The sequence below is a fragment of the Delphinus delphis genome, chromosome 8 (genome assembly GCF_949987515.2).
Source record: "Delphinus delphis chromosome 8, mDelDel1.2, whole genome shotgun sequence".
Taxonomy (NCBI): domain Eukaryota; kingdom Metazoa; phylum Chordata; class Mammalia; order Artiodactyla; family Delphinidae; genus Delphinus; species Delphinus delphis.
In genome coordinates, this window is record NC_082690.1 from 54,445,413 (window position 1) to 54,468,466 (window position 23,054).

The 23,054-nt window shown below is 48.5% G+C and overlaps 1 protein-coding gene across 1 annotated transcript in view; it reads left to right on the top strand.

Annotated features, from left to right (window-relative positions):
* TENM4 (teneurin transmembrane protein 4) overlaps positions 1 to 23,054 on the top strand; it is a 385,173-nt gene that overhangs the window by 303,403 nt on the left and 58,716 nt on the right. Inside the window, exons 16-20 of the mRNA XM_060017248.1 lie at positions 7,395 to 7,514; positions 12,474 to 12,735; positions 15,486 to 15,753; positions 18,360 to 18,503; positions 21,143 to 21,392. Of these exons, the coding sequence (XP_059873231.1) occupies positions 7,395 to 7,514; positions 12,474 to 12,735; positions 15,486 to 15,753; positions 18,360 to 18,503; positions 21,143 to 21,392 (1,044 nt within the window). The remainder of the gene's footprint in view (positions 1 to 7,394; positions 7,515 to 12,473; positions 12,736 to 15,485; positions 15,754 to 18,359; positions 18,504 to 21,142; positions 21,393 to 23,054) is intronic.

The following is a 23,054-nucleotide window of genomic DNA, read 5'->3' on the forward strand; positions in this document are numbered from 1 at the left end:
CATGACTGTGTTGCGTGTGTGTGTGGGGGGGGTGTGTATGTGTGTAAAATCTAGCTTTAACCAAACTTACATAAAAAATGGGGTCCAGGGCTTCCCTGGTGGTGCAGTGGTTGAGAGTCCACATGCTGATGCAGGGGACACGGGTTCGTGCCCTGGTCCGGGAAGATCCCACATGCCGCGGAGCGGCTGGGCCCGTGAGCCATGGCCGCTGAGCCTGTGCGTCCGGAGCCTGTGCTCCGCAACGGGAGAGGCCACAACAGTGAGAGGCCCGCGTACCGCAAAAAAAATAAAATAAAATATATGGGGTCCAGTGGCATAAAAGGCTTTTGCAAAGTAACTACCAATCAAAGATGACAAGTGCAAATACAAGCCAGCAGTCAAACGGCAGAGCTGATATTCCTACTCCTGGTCCAGAGTCTTCCTCAACTCCACTATGAAGTTAAAAACAGTAGTGATCATTCTCATCGGATCTAACAAAAAGGGAAGCAAAAGATTCAAAATTATCAAGACTAGTTGAAATATTCATTTTTTGTCCATTAAGTCTTGCACCAAGCGTATATTATGCTCTCCAATATTAGCTAATGATGATAGCATGTGTGTACAATTTATTAATAAATATAAATACACCCATGGAGCCTTCAGAAAATGTTTACAGAAAGGGTGTGTGACCAAAAGTAGTTCTCAGAGCCCTCCTCTGATGATGTTAACTCAGATTTTTTAGGCGGCTAAAACAAATTGAGATTCTGTTATTTAGGTGTGTATCTGTGTCAGATGGTAAGTAGCCTGAGAGGTGAAATGACTTCCCTGAGTTCTCATGGATAATAAAGGAAGTCCTGAATTTGAATCCTGGCTCCCCAGCCACTCTTACGAGAATGGGCAAATCCACCCCCTGCCGAGGCTTTATTTTCTCACTTCTGCAAGAAGTGTGAAGTGTGAAGAGAGATGACCAGGAAGGTCTCTTCTCACATGTCATGACTAGTGGGTTCCCAAGAAAACGTACACAGGTGGAAGACGGCAGGCTAGAAAAGCTGGTTGAAGAAACGGAGGCAGAGCGACCAAGATGGAAAGCTCTGAAGAAAGGGCTACAGAATGGCCCGTGTTGCCAGGCTAGAAAGAAGGTCTTGGAAGCTACTGAGTGGACAGGGTCAGGCTTTGACTGGGACCTCCCTTGAATGGGGTCGTTTGACAGGCCGTGAAGTGGGGATTCTTTGGGCCCAAGTAAGGTTCTTACAAGATGTTGGATAAAGTGTAGTTGGTGCTAGAAAGATCCCTAGTCAGTCAGATGAGTTGGCAGAAAACAGCTTAAAGGGTGGGTACAAGTCTGGCATAGAAATCTGTTTAAAGCATGTAATGCAAAGGAGTGATTTGCGTAACCAATAGTGGCACACAGTAACGAATACCTTGAAGCAAAGAAGGGCTAAAGTTACCTTTCGCCGCCTAGATAGATCCCAAATGATTATTCCAGTTTCCTGAATACCAGCTTCATTAGCTGTCTCCATTTAATAACAAAAAATGTTCAAGCTGCAGTTTTTCTTCCTTCCTCTTCCTCTATCTGCTCGTATGATACACAATGAATAACAAATCTAACTTAATTTCTGGCATTCTTTTTTTTTTTTTTTTTTTTAAGTTTTCAAAACCTTTAAATGTACAGAAGAGGAGGCTGTAGCATCAAAGCAGTAGGGCTACAAGCAGAAGCGGGTGGATCCTCCAGGGGAAGGAACCCAGCCCTGGGATGCAACTTGGGACCAACTAGAAAGCCCAGCCCCTGGAGCCCTCTGTTCCGTAGCCATATCCCTGTCAAGGTCAAGTAGCTCAGAGTTCTCTGGTATCTCTCTCATCTTCAGTTACAGAAACACATCAGTTCTTTATTCATTTAGTAAATAATTTATCAGAGCTTACTCTGCACCACGCATTCAAATTCCAGGGTGCACCCTTGTGTTGGCGGAAGCTTTCTTTTGCCCACTCAGAAATGAGCATCAGGGCTTCCCTGGTGGCACAGTGGTTGAGAGTTGAGAGTCCGCCTGCCGATGCAGGGGACACGGGTTTGTGCCCCGGTCCGGGAAGATCCCACATGCCGCGGAGCGGCTGGGCCCGTGAGCCACGGCCGCTGGGTCTGCGCGTCCGGAGCCTGTGCTCTGCAACGGGAGAGGCCACAACAGTGAGAGGCCCGCGTACCGCCCAAAAAAAAAAAAAAAAAAAAGAATGAGCATCACCCACGCTCAGTGCTGGCAGTCCAGCAGTGAGGGGAATGTGGTCCCTGTCTTCAAGGAGCCTGTGATCTGCTGGGGGGAAAAGGTTGCCCAATAGCATGACAGCACTCAGAGTCTTTGCAGAGACAGCCCAGGGAGTGCGAGTGCTAGGGTACCGCTCCAGGTGGGTCCTGAGGCTAAGCAGGTGGTTTTCAGGTGAAGAGGACGGGTGGAAGGTTCCATGTAAAGGGAACAACTCAGAAATAAGTATCAGCATTGTATGAGCTCCATTAGGATTCTGAAGCCACGTGTAGTAGGGCTGCTTGAGCTGGATTGAGGGGCACCAAGTTAAAAACCATCATACGTTCCACTTCACATCTGTTTGAGAAAATCTTCAGCCTGCATGGACAGGGGAGAGAATGGAAATCCAGAGAGGTCAGATGATGCCCCAAGGTCATACAGTTAGTTACCAGAGTCAGAACTGGGAACGGACCCCCTGCCCAGGGCTCTTTCACCACACCCCTCCACTTCTCCCTGACGGGCGGCTGAGGTGAGTTTCTTCTTTGCTTGGTTCTGTTTCACGGTGGTTTTGTCTCTCCAACACTTTCCTCCCTTGATCCCAAACCTGGCAGGTGTCCCCAGGAAGCAGTCAGGCAGATCTCCCCTGTCACTGGCGTCAGCCAGGGCACCTCAGTCGGGCCCTGAGTATGTGGTTGGGCCAATGCCAGCATGTTTGACGCCTCGCCCCCTTGGCCTGGCATGAGTACTCCTTCCTGGCAGAGTTCACCCAGCCTAATTGCTTGTTTTGTAGCCCAGCTGCCTGACATATGCCAAACCCATGTGTTGACTCACTGGTGTCAGAGACAACTACACTCAGGCACTTCACGTTTGCTTTGGTGAGCTCTAGGCAGCAGCCGGGGACTGTAATCCGTGTATTTCTATAGCCTCAGCGGCCTAACACAGTGCTTGCCTTCGAGTAGGTGCCCCGCTTTCTAAATTAAGTGAACTTTAGTGAGTGCAGGTGAATAACACAGTAGTAAGAGGAAGGACCTGGAAGTAAGGAGTCCTAGCTTTGAGTGTCAGTTCAACCCATTGAGTTCTTTGCTGTAGGACCTTGAGCAAGTCTGTTCTCTCTGAATTTCAGTTCCTTGATCATTTCTCACCTAATAAACACTTGGGGAGAATATCTCATGCTTACCTAGCCCTTGGAGATGGAAGATAGCTGTGTAAATGTGAATGGTGTCACTGTATGACAGTCACATCATGGAGAGATACTTGGAAGGTTTAGAGCAACCTAGCGGAGCAGAGGGGTGATTAGCTGTGCCAGGAAGAGTTGGAAACAGCCTCACTGAAGTGATGACAGCTTAGATGGGACCCTAAGGATGAGTAGAAAATAACCCCATATGCCAAGACAGTGACTGAGGAAAAGCAAAACACGTCAAATATAGGACTGGTGATAAGAGGCTCATATGAGCCAGCTGGGAAGCCAAGTTGGTGACAGTGATTTGCACCCTGCATTAGTGATTTCTCACCAAGGCAGTCTTCCATTACGGAATTTCACAGTCAAAGCAGCACCTATTTCTTAGATGCACTGACCCTTAGTGTGAGGGTCAGTGTTTCAGTCGTGGACAGAAGCTGGCTTATGCCAGCTCACAGGGACTGCTTATTAAATGTTCAGGAGTTCTGCAAGCTAGTTCTTAAGCACAACTATTATTAAAAATTAAATTATATAAAATCACAGTTAAACAAATTAGATTAAAAACAAAGGTAATAATCAAAACTCATCACTTTCTGGTTATTTATCTGTGTTTTACCATCATCTTTACTCTAGAGTTTATTTAGGTCTCTTGTTTCTCTGTGGTGGAAATACTGTTATATACTGGTGTCCTACCAGCCATCTCTTCCCAACTCTGGGTGCAGTGATATCTCATCAGTAGTGTGAAATCGGCTGTGGTGGAAGTCTTTACACCACAGAAATAGGCACATGCCACAAATTAAAGCCACTTTTCTTTGCAAGCCAATTGTTAAATATTCACCAGGGCACCACTGGTGGTTTCCATTGAATAACTGGATGAAGAAAGAAAATGTTTGGAAACCCAGCAGCCACATCTCTTCAGACCTCCCTGGACAAAAACACGTGGCAGGAGACACATTTCCAGGGCCTCCTGGAAGGGCCTCCTGGAAGTCTCCTAGAGCAGACTTCCCCACCTTCTTTGTTCCAGGGAAGGCTTTACGTTGAACTGGGTTTTCTTGACAACTGAAAGTCATGGTCAAATAGAAGGAGGATGGAAGTGTTTTTCTCCAGGACTTAATTCCTGAGCCAAATGCCTGTTTTGGCAGGAGGCCTCTGTGGCCCACAGGGGTACCGGGAGTCAACTTAATCTTCTCCAGGATCCAAAGCAATCCACAGGAGCCCAGGCTAAAATTACATCTGCTCCGGGTTGCTGAAGTGGAGGCGACCTGATGGCCAAATGGTGCTGATTTAATGTTTCCCAACTATCAGGAAATCCCCAAAGAGATATTAATCAGAGGAGGCTGGCCCACATGTGGAGGAGGGGCAGCAGCCAGGGCAGCCCCCCAAAGGAAACCATCCCCAGAGGGCTGGTTAGCGTCCAGGCAGAATCTGAAGGCACATATGTCAGGAGGAGGCTGGAGAGTAGCCAGCACCAGGATATGAGATCTGTTAGTAATCCTCTGGAAGGACAGAGTTCCAGCAATAAGAAATTCAATTTTCCTCCATTAGAGAAAGCATCTCTCAGTACCGGCTGAATACAATTGACGGAATAAATCTTTCCCATTAGCGGAGAGATAATTTCACGTGAATATATCGGGAGACCTTCAGAGCAGGATGGAGAGTCTTTGCTGAGCCTCACCCGCTTAACTTGTTTGCCGTGTAATTGCATTTAGACCAAGGGCCTCGGAAGAAAACCACTGACTGAATTAACATTAACCAGATTGTGTGTGGTGAGGGGAGGTGGGGTGAGGAGCTCGGTGCATTGTGGGTAGTTGTTCTTGCCTTCAGAAAGGACAAACTGACACCGGGGAGCCCAGCTGCTTACAAGCCTGGTGTTAATTGCTTTTCTCATCAAACAGAGAAAAGCTTATCACTTTCCTCTGTAGAAAGGGTAGAGATGTAGGTACCTAATAAAGCAGAGGCTGAGTTTGAGATGTTTTTTTATGAATGCCCACAGGCCTCATCTCTAGCTCTTCCCCAGGCCAGAAAAAAGCCTTCCGAACTGTGGACAACAGAGCCTTTGCGTCTTTGCCTCAGATTTGTCTTGTCCACGAGGGCTGTCTCCCCAGCGCCCTGATCCCTCAGGACATTGACACCAGTGAGCATCTTCACTTCCACCCATTGCCAGTGGTGTACAGACTGGTCTAGAGTTGGACCCCGAGTGTGAGGCCTGGACTCAAGGCCTGGCTCTGCCCCTGCCTCCCTGTGTGGCTTGGAGCAAATAACATGACGTCTGTGGACCCAGTTTCGTCTTCTTCCACTAACTCAGTGATTTTCCAGCTGGCTTTCCTCTGGCTTCTCCAGAAACTAAGACTCTACAGAGTTGCTTTCAGAACCACCCCAAGGGGAAAGCGGGTCCCACCCCTACTTCATCTGGAGCAGATCTTGTTTTTATTGGCTTCCCACTTGGGGATCCTTATAAAATATCATCTGCTAAAAAGATTCTGTTTCTGAAATATTTGAAAAAACATCATTCTAGATGATCTCTAATTGTCCCACGTATTTACCCAACCTACTGTTTTTGCTTTTTTAAACTATCACCTCGTACTTGTTAGGCATTCCCGGGCACTCTAGAGAGAAAAAAGGAAATAGACCTTGACCCTGGCCTCAAAGAGCTGGTGATCTAGTGGAGTGGAGGAACATGTACAGTGTGGTAGGGTATCAAGGGGTTTGTGCCAGGTTTTGGAAGAGACAGTGACTAGTTCTAATTAGGGGCGTCAAGAAAGGCTTCAGGGAAGAGGCGTCATTTCAAGTTGGGTCTTCAAGGATGAGAATGTTGGGAGAGGGGTACAGGAATAATATCTGAGGCAGATGAAAGAACATTGCACAGACACAGAGGCTTTGAACAATATTTGACTGGCAAGTTTGGGAAAAGCAGATGGCTTGTTGCCTGGCATATAGAGGGAGAATAGGAGGGGGGATGTTGGGAGAGGTGCCGAGTTCTAGAAACCACTCCAAGGGGACACCAGCATCTGCCCTTCTCCTGTCTCCAATGCCAGGTGAGAGGAAGTGCCCTCTATCCTGTTCACTTTCGTGAATGCCTGCTTCCAGTGAGACCCTTAGTGACAATAAAGATCACTGCCATTTATGGAGCTTCCTGTGCACGAGGATGAAAAAACAGAGACTCAAAGAGCTGTGACAGAGCTAGGGTTTGAACCCAAGTCACGTGACTCCACTATTTACAGTAGCCAGGTCATGGAAGCAACCTACATGCCCATCGACAGACAAATGGATAAAGAAGGTGTGGTACATATATACAATGGAATATTACTCAGTCATAAAAAGGAACGAAAGTGGGTCATTTGTAGAGACATGGATGCATCTAGAGACTGTTATATAGAGTGAAGTAAGTCAGAAAGAGAAAAACAAATATCGTATATTAACGCATATATGTGGAACCTAGAAAAATGGTACAGATGAACCGGTTTGCAAGATGGAAATAGAGACACAGATGTAGAGAACAAACGTATGGACACCAAGGCGGGAAGGTGGTGGTGGGGGGTGGAGGTGGTGGTGGGATGAATTGGGAGATTGGGATTGACATGTATACACTGATGTGTATTCAATGGATGACTAATAAATAAATAAATAAACATCTTTTAAAAAGAAGAGCTGTGACAGAGCTAGGTTTTGAACCCAAGTCACGTGACTCCAAATTCACATGCATAACTACACTGTAAAGCACCACCCCACCCCATCAGCTTTTTCTCCTTACAGCATAATACGGTATCCATAGAAAATAACCCTCTCAGTGAGATATCTGAAAACCTTTTTCAGTAATAATTCTTTAGAGGATGCTTTGATGACTTAGATTGAGGCAATTAAAAAAAAGGTAGTGCTCATCTTGAGTGGATACCGTGAGCCCCTGGGTGCCTAGATATGTCTGAGTGACCTGCCTCAGTCTTCTGACCTGCCAGCCAGGGTTCTAACGTGAAAAGTAGGTCATGTTTTTCTCTCTTTTCTAACCCCAGGCATGCATGTGTCATTCGTGGTCAAGTAATGACATCAGATGGGACCCCGCTGGTTGGTGTGAACATCAGTTTCGTCAATAACCCTCTCTTTGGATACACGATCAGCAGGCAAGATGGCAGGTAAGAGGCCTTTTGGGGACCAGGGTTGGTGAAGGCTCTGCTCTCGTGGTCTTGCCACATAGCTGCTGCTGGAATGACAACGTGCGAAAAGGATAGGACTTGGAGTCAGAGGACCTGAATCCACGTGCCCAGCCCTGCAATGCACTAGCTGTGTGACCTTGTAGCTGACTCTGGCCTAAGTCCCCTTGGCTCTAAATTAAGCAGCGTCTTCTTACTTGTTTCTCAGAGTAAGCATGCGGTACCTTATACATATTGTTCTGTTGCATGGCTTATGATATAAAATACTGTCGAGTGGACCATTCTCCGTAGGCCAGAAAGCTCCAGAAGTCTCAGCATTCCTGCTGTGTGGTTTCCATCTGCAACCACCCAGGTCTATGGAAGCCACTGAGCGATCACAGAACTCTGACCTTCAGATCCCTGTGAGAACCTTCAGTTCATCAGCCTGAATGAAGTCAGGTTTCTTTAATCACTGTAGCTCCCCCATTTGTTGGCCATGTGTTCTTAGACAAATCTCCTTACCTCTCTTGGCCTCAGCTTCTTCATCTGTTAAATGGTCCTAATACTATTTATCTTACATGGTGGTGGTAAGGATTTGATTCTATGATGAGTGGAGAAGCACCGTGCACATAGTAGGTGTTTAATAAATCTTAGTTCCCTGCCCCACTCTGATTCATTGCTGTGTCTCCAGGGTCTAGCACATAGTAAGTATACAATAAATATTAGCAATATATTAAAGTTACAACTTAAAAAGGTGATGATTACAGTGCAAGCCATGAGACTGTTTTGGAGAGAAGAGGAGAGGAAGGAGGAAAGTGGAATATTTAGGCTGTCAGTGGTGACAAGCCCTCTATTTTTAATAAAATCAGGTGGTGGTGTCCATCTGGCTAAGTGTGGGCCCATAAGGTTGATTTTCACTCTGTGTTGGAAATTGTGCTCCAGCCTGATTGATTTCAGCACCTCTTTAATCCAATCTCAGATGTGAACATGTCCTGGCCGAGGTGATAATGAAGTAGGGGCTCATCTGTTTGTAGACATATGTGCCTCTTAGATGGGGCTGGCAAGCTGGGCATGGGGAGCCCTCTCTTCCCTCCTCCCCCTCCCTATGAATGGAAGAGGCTGGTGGCCAGTCCCCAGGGATCATCTGTCCAGGCCAGGCCACTGATCCCCAGAAGCACCTCAGTGCAGACTTGTGCTACAGCAGGGAGAAGTCTCCTTCCTCATGGTGCCTGCTTTGTGGAAATAGGAGATGTGAGCATCATAGGCAACAAGTATCCTGACTACATTATTACCTGCTGTGAAACAGTCATCAAAAAGGAGCCATGGGGACCGCTCTTTTTTTTTTGCCATAAAATTTGCCCATCATTCATGTGAGATGGCGAGTAGTCCGTCTTCTGCCCACTGTGCTCGGTTAGGGTGAGTCCATAAAACACACCAGAGTCCAGTAAACTTGGTGGCCCTTGGGGAATGCCCAGTTAGCACCTCCAGGCTTTGATTCGTCCTGTTGTGCTGCCCTTGCACTCTCTACTACCTCATGAGAGGATGGGCATCCGGGGCGGTAAGTATCAGCCATGTTTCCTGCACCGGCCAGCTTAATTACACCCGAGCAGCCAGAGCTGCTACAGCCTAAAGCTTGCGTTTCAGGACAGTTCTTACCAATGCATCAGGGGGCTTAAGTTTTCTTCCCATCTTAGACACTGCATAATGTATGGGAGAGTCATGACTTATTCTCTAATAAGTGTCTGAAGAGCCCTGTTTGTTATATGTGAATGGGTAGCATCTTGCCCATTTCCCTCCCCCTTGTCCCTGGCTCACCTTCTTTCTTATTTCTCATACCCGAGGAGAAACTGTAAGGCTAGAGATATCACCTGGAGATAACAGTGTATGCAGGTCCAGGGACCAGGTCTGATTCATCTTTGTATTCCTCACTTTCCCGGCAGGCACCATGACACTTGCCTTTGTCCAGATCTCCCACCCCGGCCCCATGCTGAAATACCAGACCTCAAGTCTTAACAAGAGCTCACAGACAGAAAACAGTGGCAGGGAAGTTAGCCAAAGAGATCATTAAAAAGATGGAGGGGCCTCCCTGGTGGCGCAGTGGTTGAGAATCCGCCTGCCAATGCAGGGGACACGGGTTCGTGCCCCGGTCCAGGAAGATCCCACATGCCGCGGAGAGGCTGGGCCCATGAGCCATTGCCGCTGAGCCTGCAGGTCCGGAGCCTGCGCTCCGCAACGGGAGAGGCCACAACGGTGAGAGGCCCATATACTGAAAGAAAAAAAAAATAGCAGACAGGAGAAGCAGTTCAGGTTCATTGAACTGAAAGATGGGATTATACAGAGCACGAAGCCCAGGGAATGGAGCCCAGTGCTTTCCTCGGCCATTATCTCATCTGTCTTATTAATAACCTGCCAAGTGATGATGATTGTCACCTTCATCTCACATGAGGAGACTGAGGCTCAGACAGGTGACGGAACTCACCTGTGGACTAAGTGGCAGTGCTCGGACTGGCCCTCACTGTTGGGGCTTCATCTGAGAAGCAGGCCTTCCCTTTGAGGTCAGTGTCACGCCCATGTCCACAGCAAGGTTTCCCTCCAGATGGGCAGGGCTGGCTCTTGGCAAGAGCCAATCACACCCCGCTGTTGGCTAGGCCAGCTGCCCCCACCTGGCTCACGGCCTTGAGAATATGTCTTTTCATGTTTGTCTTCACTCCCTCCCCGCGCTCATCCTGTCACGAAGGGAGCTTGTAAGTCAGGCCAAACTTCTGTTTGACAGTTAAGTGTTCTGTCGAAGTACAGATGCTGTTCGGTTCTGTTCCCTGGGTATTTTCCCCAAGCCCTGGGTATTCTTCTGGAAAGCTAAAACCTGAACTCTTAGTTGAAAATAAACACCTTCCCTGGTGTTTCTCTATTATTATGTATTGAAGAACGATGGTAGCCAACTTCCTCTACTCAAAGGTTATGTGGGCCTAGAAGGGGCCGAGTGAAGAGCAGGCAAAAGAGATGAAAAGCATCTGCAAAGGACAGATGAGTCAGGCTTTGGAGCTTGGGGACCCAGATCTGAGGGCGTCATCTACCCCGAGGCTGACTTACGGTAATAGCCAAAGGAAGAAATAACTTAGGATGTTTAGTATACAGTCAATTCAGAAGAAACTGACAACGCCACTCATGAGTTCATTCTATAAACTATAACCATCAAGCACGGGGCTAAGTTCTGGAAAGGCTGAGAGGAATCAGTGTCCCCAGGCCTGTGAGTGAATGTATGATTCCAGTGCAGTGTGATGTGGGCTGTTAGGAGAAGTGCACATGGTGCAGTGGGATTCTGGAGGGGAGGGGACTGGAATTCTGAGTGGGTGAGGAGTTAGCAGAAGCCCTCCATCCAAAAAAGCAAGATGAGGACAGGCCTTGAGAATGCATCCTAAAAGTAATAGCTAAAGGACTTTGTCCAAAGAGACATCACCAGGAGGTGACAGGTGGACAGGATCACTGTTTTCAAGTCCTAAAGGACTGTCAAAGGCAGAGGAAGACTAGTTTGAAGTCACCCTAGCAGGTAGAACATGTCCCAGTGGCTAAGGAGCTATTAAGAGAGGGACCCAGGCTCAATTTCCACCCCCCTAAAAAAGTCTACTAACAGAAATAACCAAAGATGGGACAGTCTCCCTGCGGACATAGCAAGCTCCTCGTCGCCGGAAATGTGCAGACAGGACCCAAATAGCCCCTTGATAGTGGTTCTGTAGAAGGAACTAAAGCATCAGATTCAGAGAGGGGACTAGGTCAGATGACCTAGTGGTTCAACTGTTACTTGATTTTAAACTTCTGTTTTGATGGGGTGGGGGAAGGACACAAAACTCTGGTCTGAATTAATCTTGCTGCACATCGAACATGGGGTCTTAAGTAGCAACCACGCACTCTAGTTGGCAAAGCAGACCCAGCCTGCAGGACTAGTGACATAGCTGGGCTTACACCTGGGCCTCCTTTCCCATCTTCTATAATGTGAGCTCATCTGGCCTCTGACCACCTAGCTGCTGAACCCTCAGATCAGACGCTCAGGGTCAGAAACATGGAGTGTACAAGCGGGAACTCAGTTTCCTTGGATTTTCAAAAAAAAAAAAAAAGGTCCATGCTAAGGCTTGGATGGGCAAGTACCCGGCCAGGTTTGTCTGCAGGTGATGGGAGTTAAGATGCCAGAACCAAAAACAGAGCTGCCAGCAAGTTTCTGGCCATCCCCAAAGGGCACTGAACAAAGGCTGGGTGACCAGCTCTCAGGGACACAGCCACGGAGATCTCATCTCAACTGGGAGGTTGGGACTCAGTCTTCTGGTTCCTCTTTCACTTCTAAGTTACGGTGATTCTAATTATGCCCGTCTCTAAACTACCTTGCTATTTTGTAACTCCAAAGGCCTGGTTGAGTATCATAATCAGAGATACAATTGCTGTAGAGTCATAGAATCTTAATGACTTCAGAATAATTTATTTGAACCTTTGCCTTTTACAGATGAGAAACTTGAGAATCAGACGGGCTAAAGGACTTACCCAAGGTCACACAGTAGCCCACGGCAGAGCCAGGACTAGGCTTAGAGCTCTAACACCAGGGCAGGGTTTGTTCTGCTTTATTCTGATGAATTTTCACTGGGCTTCAGCTCTAAGACGCCCTAAGTACCAGGGGCACCCGAGCAGAGGCTCATCAGCGGTCCTGTGTCCTAGCAAATGGCTCCCCAAAGCAGGTTGTTATTTGGTTTTGGCAGGTTCTCTACGGTGAATCACTTTCAAAGACATAATGCTTTCTGGAACCTCTGTCACTGTTTGTGACCGCGGTCAAGTCTTTCAGGTTGTTTTTTTCTTTTTAGTCTTTCAGGTTTTAGAGTCTCCCTCAACAAGTGCTCAGATCCTTCGGTGTAATTTTTCTCCTTTCTCTGCCCCTCCCTCCTCCCTCTCCTCTCCTTCTCACCCTCCCCTCCCAAACAGCTTTGACTTGGTCACAAATGGCGGCATCTCCATCATCCTGCGGTTCGAGCGGGCCCCCTTCATCACACAGGAGCACACCCTCTGGCTGCCTTGGGATCGCTTCTTTGTCATGGAAACCATCATCTTGCGGCAGGAGGAGAATGAGATTCCCAGCTGTGACCTGAGCAACTTTGCCCGCCCCAACCCTGTCCTGTCTCCTTCCCCACTGACGTCCTTCGCCAGCTCCTGTGCAGAGAAAGGCCCCATCGTTCCGGAAATTCAGGTATACCCAGCTTTCTTAACTGCATTTCTCCATGCCTTTATTTCATTCGGGAGGTGGAGGAGGATCTCAGAGACAGGGGAAAGAGACAGCCCATCAGTCCACCATCCAGACCCCAGCCGGCGTGCTGTGAGGCTATGATGGCCACCCCCTTACACACTTAATACACGTGAGCCCTGTGAAGTGCCTGGCACCCTCCAGCATATAATAAATTCCCACCCCCTCTCCACTCCGCCACCCAGTTCACTTCCACGTCTCCTTTCCCCAACCTCCAGTGTCTCCCCCGCCCCTCCTTATTTCTGTTAAAAATAGCGATGATAGGGGCTTCCCTGCTGGCGCAGTGGTTGAGAGTCCGCCTGCCGATGCAGGGGACACGGGTCCGTGCCCCGATCTGGGAAGATCCCACATGCCACGGAGCGGCTGGGCCCGTGAGCCATGACCGCTGAGCCTGCGCGTCCAGAGCTTGGGCTCCGCAACGGGAGAGGCCACAACAATGAGAGGCCCGCGTACTGCAAAAAAAAAAAGAAAAATAGCAATGGTAGTTTCCACCAAGAGGAGTGAGGCAGAGGGTCCCAAATGTTTGCATCGTACTAAAGATTAAATGAGGAAATGTGTATGAGATACTTGGTACGATATCTGGCACCTACTAAGTGCTCGGTGAATTTTAAACATTATTACTATTAGATTATTTTACACACACTGCCTTCATGCCAATTAATGAGCGCTTTGGCTCAAATCGATACATGCAAGTGCTTTACTTCATTATCATTAAAAGGAAGTAATTTGGAAAAATGCATTTTCATCTGATAGAAACCAAGATGGATTCTTTGCCTAACAAAGCTGTGTGGACCTGAATTTCTTCTGCCATCCCGGCCCAATTTCTAATGGCAGAAACGAAGCCTGCGGAGGAGGAGGGATGGCAGTGCAGAAACTGGGGGAGAAGCCCCAGCCGTCCCGCCGTCCTCATGAGAGCTCTGGCGACGTGCAGGCTGATAAATGATCTCCGGTGCTGGCGGAGCGGGGTGTTTAGACACGTTTGTGTGTGTATTTCTTGCTGGGCTAAGCGGGAACATCTCTGCGCTGCACCCTGTTCAGTGGCTTCAGACGCCGGCCCTCAAGAAGGAAACACAACCATTTCGGAATTCTCATTGCAGCCACAGGTTGAAACCTCACTCCTTTGCAGACATTCAGCGATTGTCTCCTGTCTCCACTCCCAGGCTGACCTTTCTTACGGAATGGTTGTCAGCGGAGACGGAGCTTGCTGGGGAGGGGATGTTTGTTACTCAGCACTGGTTTAGCTCCAGCAAGACGTCTCCCCAGGAGCAGGAACTTCAAAACAAATGAGGTGAAAGGTCTCCCTCTCTTTACAGTGCTCCCCGGGCTGGGTGTCTACGAGCCCAGCTGGGTCACAAACCTTGCTTCTTATCAGGTTCATGAAATACGTGAAAACAAACTGTTGGGTTTTCCCAGTCCTGTCATTGGCTACCCTTTGCAAGTACAGGGAGATGTACATTTTGAAGGGTATGTTAAGGAGAGTAAATACTTATGACAGCATCTGATGGCACTCAAGCCCGGCTTTGCCTAGAACTTGTGAGCTGAAATTTAGGAAGATTGCTTTGGTGTAGGCCCAATCCCGAAAAATGTCGTGTGTTCAGGAGAATGGGTTGGGGTGGGAGTTCACACCCATCTGTGACACAGACTGAAAGGAAGAGGCTTTCTTTGTGAAGGCCCAGTTCCCCTGTGACCACGAGGGTAAAATAATCATTGTCCTTTTAATGGATACGTTAGCCTCAATTGATTTAACGTCCCCTTCTTGAAACAGAGCCCAGAGCATCAAGCCAATAAAAGTTCTCCACTTTTGCCATGTGCCCAGGCATCTTGGCATTAATTTCAGCTTCCCATCTTGGAGCTGAGCCCATTGCACCAGTAGATGAAGCACTGCCTTTCCCACCACTCTGCCCCTCTGGCACAGCCTTGGAGCATGCAGACTCCGTGCAGCCCATCTGTCCTCTTTCTACTGATGAGCTGCGGGCCTTAGCTGCAGGTCCTTGGCAGTCTGTGTTCCCAACCCTGCATAATGGTTCGGTCCACATCTCTAGCCTCTGTGTACCTTCCTGAAGAGGAAAGCCACTTGTAACAGATCTTCCTTTAGGAAAGTTTTGAGAGAGAAGCAGGCCTTCTCGCTGAGCCACCTGTACACATCGGTCGGAGGGAACTTCCCAGGGCCCCCTGCTTCCAGCACCAGCAGCACCGTCATCATTAGTAACATTTACTGAGTGTCCGTTATGTGCCGGGCACTTTATGTATGTGACCTTACCCAGTCATCAGACTAATCCAGTGAGGAAACAGAGATTCAGAGGTTCCATGAGTTTTCTGGGATGACACAGCTAGTGAATGAAAGCTGACAGTATGATAAATACTTCACACGTGTTATCTTCTCATTAATGCAACGAGATGAGCATCGCCATCCCTGCTGAAAGGAGGAAGCTGAGGCTTATGGAGCAGGGATGTCCCGAGTAAGAGCTGCCCCGGAAAGCAGGCCTTCTGACTCTCCTTTTCCTCCCACACCCCTCCCTCCCTTCTCTTCTTTTCCTGCCCTACCCTTCACACTCTGTTTCCTCCTCTCCCTTTCTCTCCTCCTCCTTCTCTGCATCCTTCTCTGCCTCTTGAACACCCAGAGTATGTGGGACTGTGGCCACCTTCCCTCCACCAGTGATTCTGTGACTGTCACCTGCTGTGATCTGTCTCTCTAGGCTTTGCAGGAGGAAATCGCCATCTCTGGCTGCAAGATGAGGCTGAGCTACCTGAGCAGCCGTACCCCCGGCTACAAATCTGTCCTGAGGATCAGCCTGACCCACAGCACCATCCCCTTCAACCTCATGAAGGTCCACCTCATGGTGGCGGTTGAGGGCCGCCTCTTCAGGAAGTGGTTCGCTGCAGCCCCAGACTTGTCCTATTACTTCATCTGGGACAAGACAGACGTCTACAACCAGAAGGTGTTTGGGCTCTCGGAAGCCTTCGGTAAGCCTCCCAGCCGCAGGCCTCAGTGCCGTCCTCAGAGAGACAGTAAGATTTGGGGGCACGGGGCTCCTTTTCCACGTCCCTTGTTTTTTCTTCCTCCCTTTCTCTTCTCAGAAATACCTAAGGTCTAGTTGGACCTTTCAGTGACCATCCATGACCTAAAAGAAAGTACTCAAAGACCTGCATGTGGAAAACTTGACAGTTAAAAAAGAGGGTTACAAAACCAAAAAGGCCCTTGAAGAGCACTGTGGTGTTATGTGATGGGCTGAAAGAGGCTGGTGCCACAGAGATAGAGCCATGTGGACATTGCCCCAACCCTGCCCCCACCCCCAGCCGTTGGGCCTGAACTTACCCATTAAAAATATGGGAGTCTGGGGCTTCCCTGGTGGCGCAGTCGTTGAGAGTCCGCCGGCCGATGCAGGGGACACGGGTTCGTGCCCCGGTCCAGGAAGATCCCACGTGCCGCGAAGCGGCTGCGCCCATGAGCCATGGCCGCTGAGCCTGTGCATCCGGAGCCTGTGCTCCACAACGGGAGAGGCCACAACAGTGAGAGGCCCGTGTACCGCAAAAAAAAAAAAAAGGGGGACTCTGGAGCTTCTGGGTTTCTTCAGTCTTACTGAGGTGCAGGAGCTAAGATTCTTCCCTCATCAGAAAGGCCTTTTGGCCTCTTTACCTCCTTTCCAATCAGAGAGTCCCTTTGTTGATGTTATTGCTGTTTTTCTCTAACATGAAGCAGAAGGTGACAACAGCCTCACCTGGAGTCCCAGCCCCACTCGGACCTTGGGCTTCCAGGGCTGGCTGTGCTCATCTCAGCTTCCGGCTGAGAGCAAGGCTCCACGAAGGGTTCAGAGCCGGATTGTTAGCAGTCCTGACCCCTGCAGGGCTAGTCCTCCAAGCACTTAGAGTAACAGCCCAGGAAATCCCTCTCAACTTGAAGCTCACTCCAGTTTCATTCCCTTTCTAGACTTGGCAAAGGCAGAGTGAGGAAGCAGATGAGAAGTAATGAAGAGAGAAAGAGGGAGGGAGGGAGGGAGGCAGGCAATAAGGGAGTGTCTGTTGAGCATCTGCTCTGGGTGATGTGCTCCCTGTACAGTGGTATCTCGGTTAATCTTTACAACCACCCTGTGAGTCAGAAATTGTCCTCATATTCTGCATGAGGAAGCTGAGGACCAGAGAGGTGAGGTGACTTCCAAGGCCACACAAGGAAGGAGCTGAGCTGGATTTACCCACGATCTCCCCTGTAGGTTTGCATCCTGCCCTACCCCACAGGGTACACTGGGAGCAAAGATGCCATCCGTCACTGTTTACGATCCCTTCTGTAAACCAAACTACTTCTATGGTCTCTTCAAACTCCATGAAGTCTTACTACCTCTTTAGATGAAATGAGCACATTTAAGTGCCCACCAGCCAGTTAAGGTCTCTCTGCACAGACACGTCAGGGGCTGAGGTTTGCTTTCCTGAGATGACAGGGGACCAGTAGGAGGCAGAGTGTCTGCTTAAGGGACTCAAGGTCATAGGGAAGAGGTCACAGGGACATCTTCCAATGCATTCGCTCCTGCCATAGCGGGCCAGCAATCTCTCAGGGCACCTAAAGGAAACTTTAAGGGGCTGCCCAATTGTTAATTCCTGTCTTGATCATGTGATAGAGCATTGCCCAGTGGAAAATAGCATCTACACAGAAAGATACTTGGAAGAAACGGCATTCCTGTCTCTGCCAGTTCCTTTCCGTAGGGCAGTTACTGGGATTTTCACAAACCCAGCCTCAGGGAGCCTGCCATGGTTAGCCTGCCTCCCAGTGCCCCAGGAGGCCTGGATTTATGAAACAAAAGCAAAACCAGGGATTTTCAAGTTTTGAGCAACTTCTAGTTTTCAAAGTTCCCTAACTGAGCTCCTTTTCCATGTATTCATTATAAATGATTTTTAATTTTTTTCTTTATTAAAGTATTATCATGTTCATTAATAAAATGTGGTAAGTGGACCAAAAAATAGAAATAAAGTCAAACATATTTCTATAAAAAAATACAACTACCTGTTAACATTAAACTTTATTTTCTTTTTTCATGTATAGTTTTTTTTAACAGAGATTTAATACCGTATATAACCAGTCCTTTCAACTCAGCATTACCCCGTAAGCACATTTCCATGTCACCCTGTGATCTTCATAACCGTAATTTCCAGTGGCTGCATAATATTCCTCAGGTGGATACACTTGGTTTGCTCAACCTCTCACCCCCTTTGGACCTTTAGATTACCTCCAACTTTCCACTATTATAAATAATGCTGCAGTGAAGGCTTTAGTGCCTAAAGTATTTTCCATACTAAAGATTATTTCCCTGGAATCGATTCACCTGGGTCCTTCAACTGGGTCCTTCATAAAGTATTTAGAACATTCGTTTAATGTTTCCTGATGATGTACGATTGCTCTCCAAAAAGGATGCTCAGGCCCAGCCTCCCAGTGTTAGTATTGCCCATAGGTCTGGCTGCCACTTAGGAATTTGATCCTTCTTCCTTTCCTACCAAAGACAAGCAGGGGCCTTGCATGCAGATCGAAAGCCAAAGAAGAGGCTTTGCTCACCGGTGCGTTTTGTGCCTTTTGTCTTCTACAGTTTCTGTGGGTTATGAGTATGAATCCTGCCCAGATCTGATCCTGTGGGAAAAAAGAACAACAGTGCTACAGGGCTATGAAATCGATGCTTCCAAGCTGGGAGGATGGAGCCTGGACAAACATCATGCCCTCAACATCCAAAGTGGTGAGTGGATTAGTACCATTTCAGGAACCAGGCCACGGTGTGACCCTTTTCTCTCATATGCTTTGTTCCCTGCGAGGCAAAAAAACACACACTTCAAATTACGGAGTCTTATATGTGATCAGTCGGTCAGAAGCGTTAATACGGGTAATTCCTTGGCTACCTTGTCACTGCTAGGCAGCAGGGATGCAGAAGTGAAGGGCTTCAAGGGTTTACACTCTGGGTGAGACAAACACTTCCCAGGCAGTTTCCACACTGTGCCAGGGACAGTGCCGTCACAGAGGGGAGCCGGGGACACTCTGGGGGCTGTAGAAGAGGAACACCTGACTCAGCTTCTTGGTTCAGCAGGGTGTCTCTTGGGAGAGAACTTCTGAGCTGAGTCTCAAAGGGTCTATAGGATTAGCCCTATATGTCAAGGAGGGAGAACTTTGTAGGCAGAGAGCACAGCATGTGCCAAAGCACTGAAGCTTGAAAGAAGAGTAATTGGAGAGAAGGTTCATTGTGGTTTGAGCAAAGGGTGAAATGAAGGGAAGAGCAAAAGCCAGAGCCAGGGCCTTGAGCAGCTGGAGTGCCAGGTAAGAAGATTAGAACTTTCAACTCCGTCCAGAGGCAGATCTCAAGCCTCTGAAAGGTTTAAAGCATGCAAGTGACACAGTCGGATCTGTAGTTTAGATAGCCCTCTCTGACTGTGTCCCAGGATGGGACAGGTAAACACGGTAATGATGTCAGATCTCTCCTGCCTAATCTGTAAATGCAAGAATGCTTATCAAAGCCACTGCTTTGATGGTTGGGGGGTGTGGGAGTTGAAAAACTAATTCTAAAGTTTATAATAAAATAAAGATTTGTAAATAGATAAGGCAGTCTTTAAAATAAGAACAAAAAAAAAGAGGCACTTGCCAGATGTTAAGATATCTTAGGAAAACTGCAACACGTAAAACTGTGTGGTGCTGTCACAGGAACAGAGAAATAGATTCCATGGGATAGAACAAGGCATCCAGAAACTGACCTGTGAGTAGTAATTAGGACTACGTTTGGCCATGAGTGTCAGAAAAGCTAAAATAACAGAATTGCAAACAAGGTAAAAGTTTGTTTCTCACTCACCTGAAAGTCTGGAGGTAGGTGATCCGAGGCTGGTTTAGTCCTCTGCAGGCCTCCATCCCCAAGGTCATGGTCCAAGGTGACTGCTTCAGCTCCAGCCTTCACATCTACTTTCCAGCCAGCAGGAGGGAGGAAACGGACTGAGAGCAAGCCCCTTCCATTGTAGCGACACCTCCCAGCAGCTGCCCACACCACTTCCACACCTTTAACCAGTTACCTGCCAAGTGTAGCTGCAGAGGGAGCTGGGGATTGTAGTCAGTTCCAGACAGTCACACGTCCAGCTAAACAGCACAGTTCTATAACTACAGAAGGAGGACACGGTGGATAGGGTACAAGTTCCTGCCACGCACCATGTATACATGATATGTGGTAGAGGGAGCATCACACGTCAACAGAGGATGGATAGGTGTTTTAGAAATTGGTATTGGGGGAAACGGGCTCCATGTGTGGAGGAAAAAATTCAGTTCACACTGTACACAAAATAAATTTAAAAGTTTGATTAAAGAGCTAAATTTGAAAGATCTTTAAAGTTAATAGAAGAAAATACAGGAGAATGTATTTATGATCTCAGGGAAGGATTCCCTAAAACCCTAAAAAAAAGCACGAACATTAAAATTGAAAAATGGTTGATTAGACTATGTAAAAATGAAAGACGTCTGTTCAATAATGGGCAAAGCTAACAGATGACAGCCTGGGAGAAGATTCTTGTGACCATAAAAACCACAACTCACTCAAAGCTTCAGTATGGAAGGGGTGAGGCCAGAGGCAGAGAGTCCAGTTAGGAGGCTGTAGCAACAGTACAGGAGTTAAAGGATGAGCTGGGCCTGAGAAGAGACAGTATGGATATGGGATGCAGCTTGCACGGCATTGAGGTCAATCCCTTCATTTTGCTCGTGGGGAGACTGAGGCCCAAGGGCAGTTAAAGCACTGAAGAGACCCATGCAAGATCTGGGATCAGCCCGTTAGTATCAAAATCAGATAAAAACCCGTCTCTTGACTCCACCTCAGTGAGAAGAGTCTGGAAGTTTCACTTGTGTATTTCTATGAACATTTACTGGTATCTACTCTGTGTCAGGTCTGTGCTAGGCCGTGGGAATACAGAAGGGAAAAGACATTGTCTCTGCACATGAAATGGTCTCACTCTAAAGAGAGAAAACAGATAAGTGCAATAAAGAATTCTGTGCCGTGATGGAGACGTAGACTAGGCACGTGAGGTGTGTTCAGTCCATTTGAGAGGCAGCGGGGCTGAATGATTCAGAGCTTCTGCTGTCATCTGTGTGATGTCAGGTCTCCCCTGTTAATACAGGGAGCATAATGGCACCTGTCTTACACACTTGTCCTGGGAATTCAATCAGCAAAGCCGTGTGGCCTGTCCAGGATGGCCTGGGTTTCATTATGGAGCGAGGCAGCCTTGGGAGATGAGTCTGGAAATGGTAGGCAGGGACCTGGCATGCCTTGCTTTTGCAAGGCGACCCTGTGGCCGGCCACAGGGGAGAGCCGTCTCCTGCTCCATCAGTGATTCTGTTCTTCTGTCCTTGTCCCAGGCATCTTGCACAAAGGGAACGGGGAGAACCAGTTTGTGTCTCAGCAGCCTCCTGTCATTGGGAGCATCATGGGCAACGGGCGCCGGAGAAGCATCTCCTGCCCCAGCTGCAACGGCCTTGCCGACGGCAACAAGCTCCTGGCCCCCGTGGCCCTCACGTGCGGCTCCGACGGGAGCCTCTACGTGGGAGATTTCAACTACATCCGAAGGATCTTCCCCTCCGGGAACGTCACCAACATCCTGGAGTTGAGGTATGTAAGGTGATGTTCCTAATATGTCCCTTTGCAATCCTGTGGGTCCACCTGGCGTGACCCACCAGCCCGAGAAGGGGGCAGGACAGAGCCTCACCTGTCACGCCCCAGAGGCCAAACTGTGAGCTGGGGGCTCTGGGGAAGCAGGCACTGCTTTGCACGGGGCACTGCAATGAAGACAGACTGCCCTTGGGACAGGGAGATATCTTGGCATCCAGATGCTGTAGAAGGCTGCCGGCAACCGAGAAGCCCTTGGAAGCCCTTGAATCTTTCTTCTGTTTCCTGGCACCAAACTGATCAGAATTCATCACATGAGTCTTTTTATAAGGACAAGGGATGGTGTCACGGACTAGGCCCTGGTGCCAGTGTTAGCAAGCCTGGCCCTGTTACTTAACACGCGTTGGAGTTAGGAGAAGTCCCCTGCAGCTGCCCCACACTGAGATGAGACCCACGGGCTGCTCCTAAGACGCAGAGGTGCAGCAGAGCCAGCTGTCAGCCTCTGCTTGTCCCCATTCTGACCATGAGGGATGGAGCACAGCCACACTCACAGCTCGGGGAAGGGCCTCATATGTTGGATGTCTCTGTGCCTCCTTAAACCAGATCTTTTCAGAACCAGACCAGTCACAGGGTGGGTTTCAGGGTTATAGAGAAGCTGTGGTTAGAGATGGGGGAGCCCGACTCTCGCTTTCAGGAGAAATTGTACCAAGTTCCTCACAACTGTTTAGGGATTGGGATCTGCCCATTTGCTGGGCTGGGGTCCATGTGAGCGGACGGGCCCTTGAGCTGGAAAGCAGCCAGGGGAAAAGGAAACTCTCTTTTTGCGAGGCTTCTTCTATTTGCCTAGTATAACAGTTCTGCAAGATATGTATTACTATCGCCCTGGCAAATAAGATAAAGGAGACTCAGGGAATTTAAGGAATCTGCCCAAGGCCCAGCTTGGCAGGCCCAACCCAGAAGGCCATCACGCAGTCTGCCTCGCCCGAGAATCGTCACATGGCCCGGTGAGGACCACCGTGGCTGAATGCCATGCTTAGTTATTCCCGGGAGGTAGGTGCCCGCTGAGAGCCTCACCTTGCAGCACACGCGAGAGAGGAGGGGAAGGCTCGCTGGCTGACCACAGCTGTCACGGCCCTCGAGATGAGGGTGCTGGTACTCACCGACCCACACAGGCACCAAGGAAGGAGAAGGTCTTTGGCCACGAGAAAATCAGAAGCTCACAATCTGTAGACTCACGGGAAATCAGGTGTCAGGCTGAATGAGAAGCAGCCGCTGATGGGATATTAGCTGCCTTTTCTTCTCTCTTTTATGAGTTTGACCAGTGTAGACATCTGCCAGAGAAGAGGGAACTCTTGAGTGTATTTGCTTTAGTCAGCTGCTCATAGTATCTCTCTCTTTCCCGTGCCATGATGGAAAGAGCCGTGGGCTACGGCGTCAGCCCACCTTGGCAGAGAAACTAGAACTGGACCACTTACCCTCTCTGGGCCTCCATTTTCACATCTTTTAAATAAGCGACCCCCATTTTCCCTGTCTCCCTGCCACAGCTGTGGGGAGATTGTGAAAGACGGTAAGTGGGTAAGGAAGGGAGGAATAAATTAAATTTGGAAAGAAAAACAAATTTGTCGACATACTATCATCTTGGTATATTTTCTTCCAGTCTTTTTT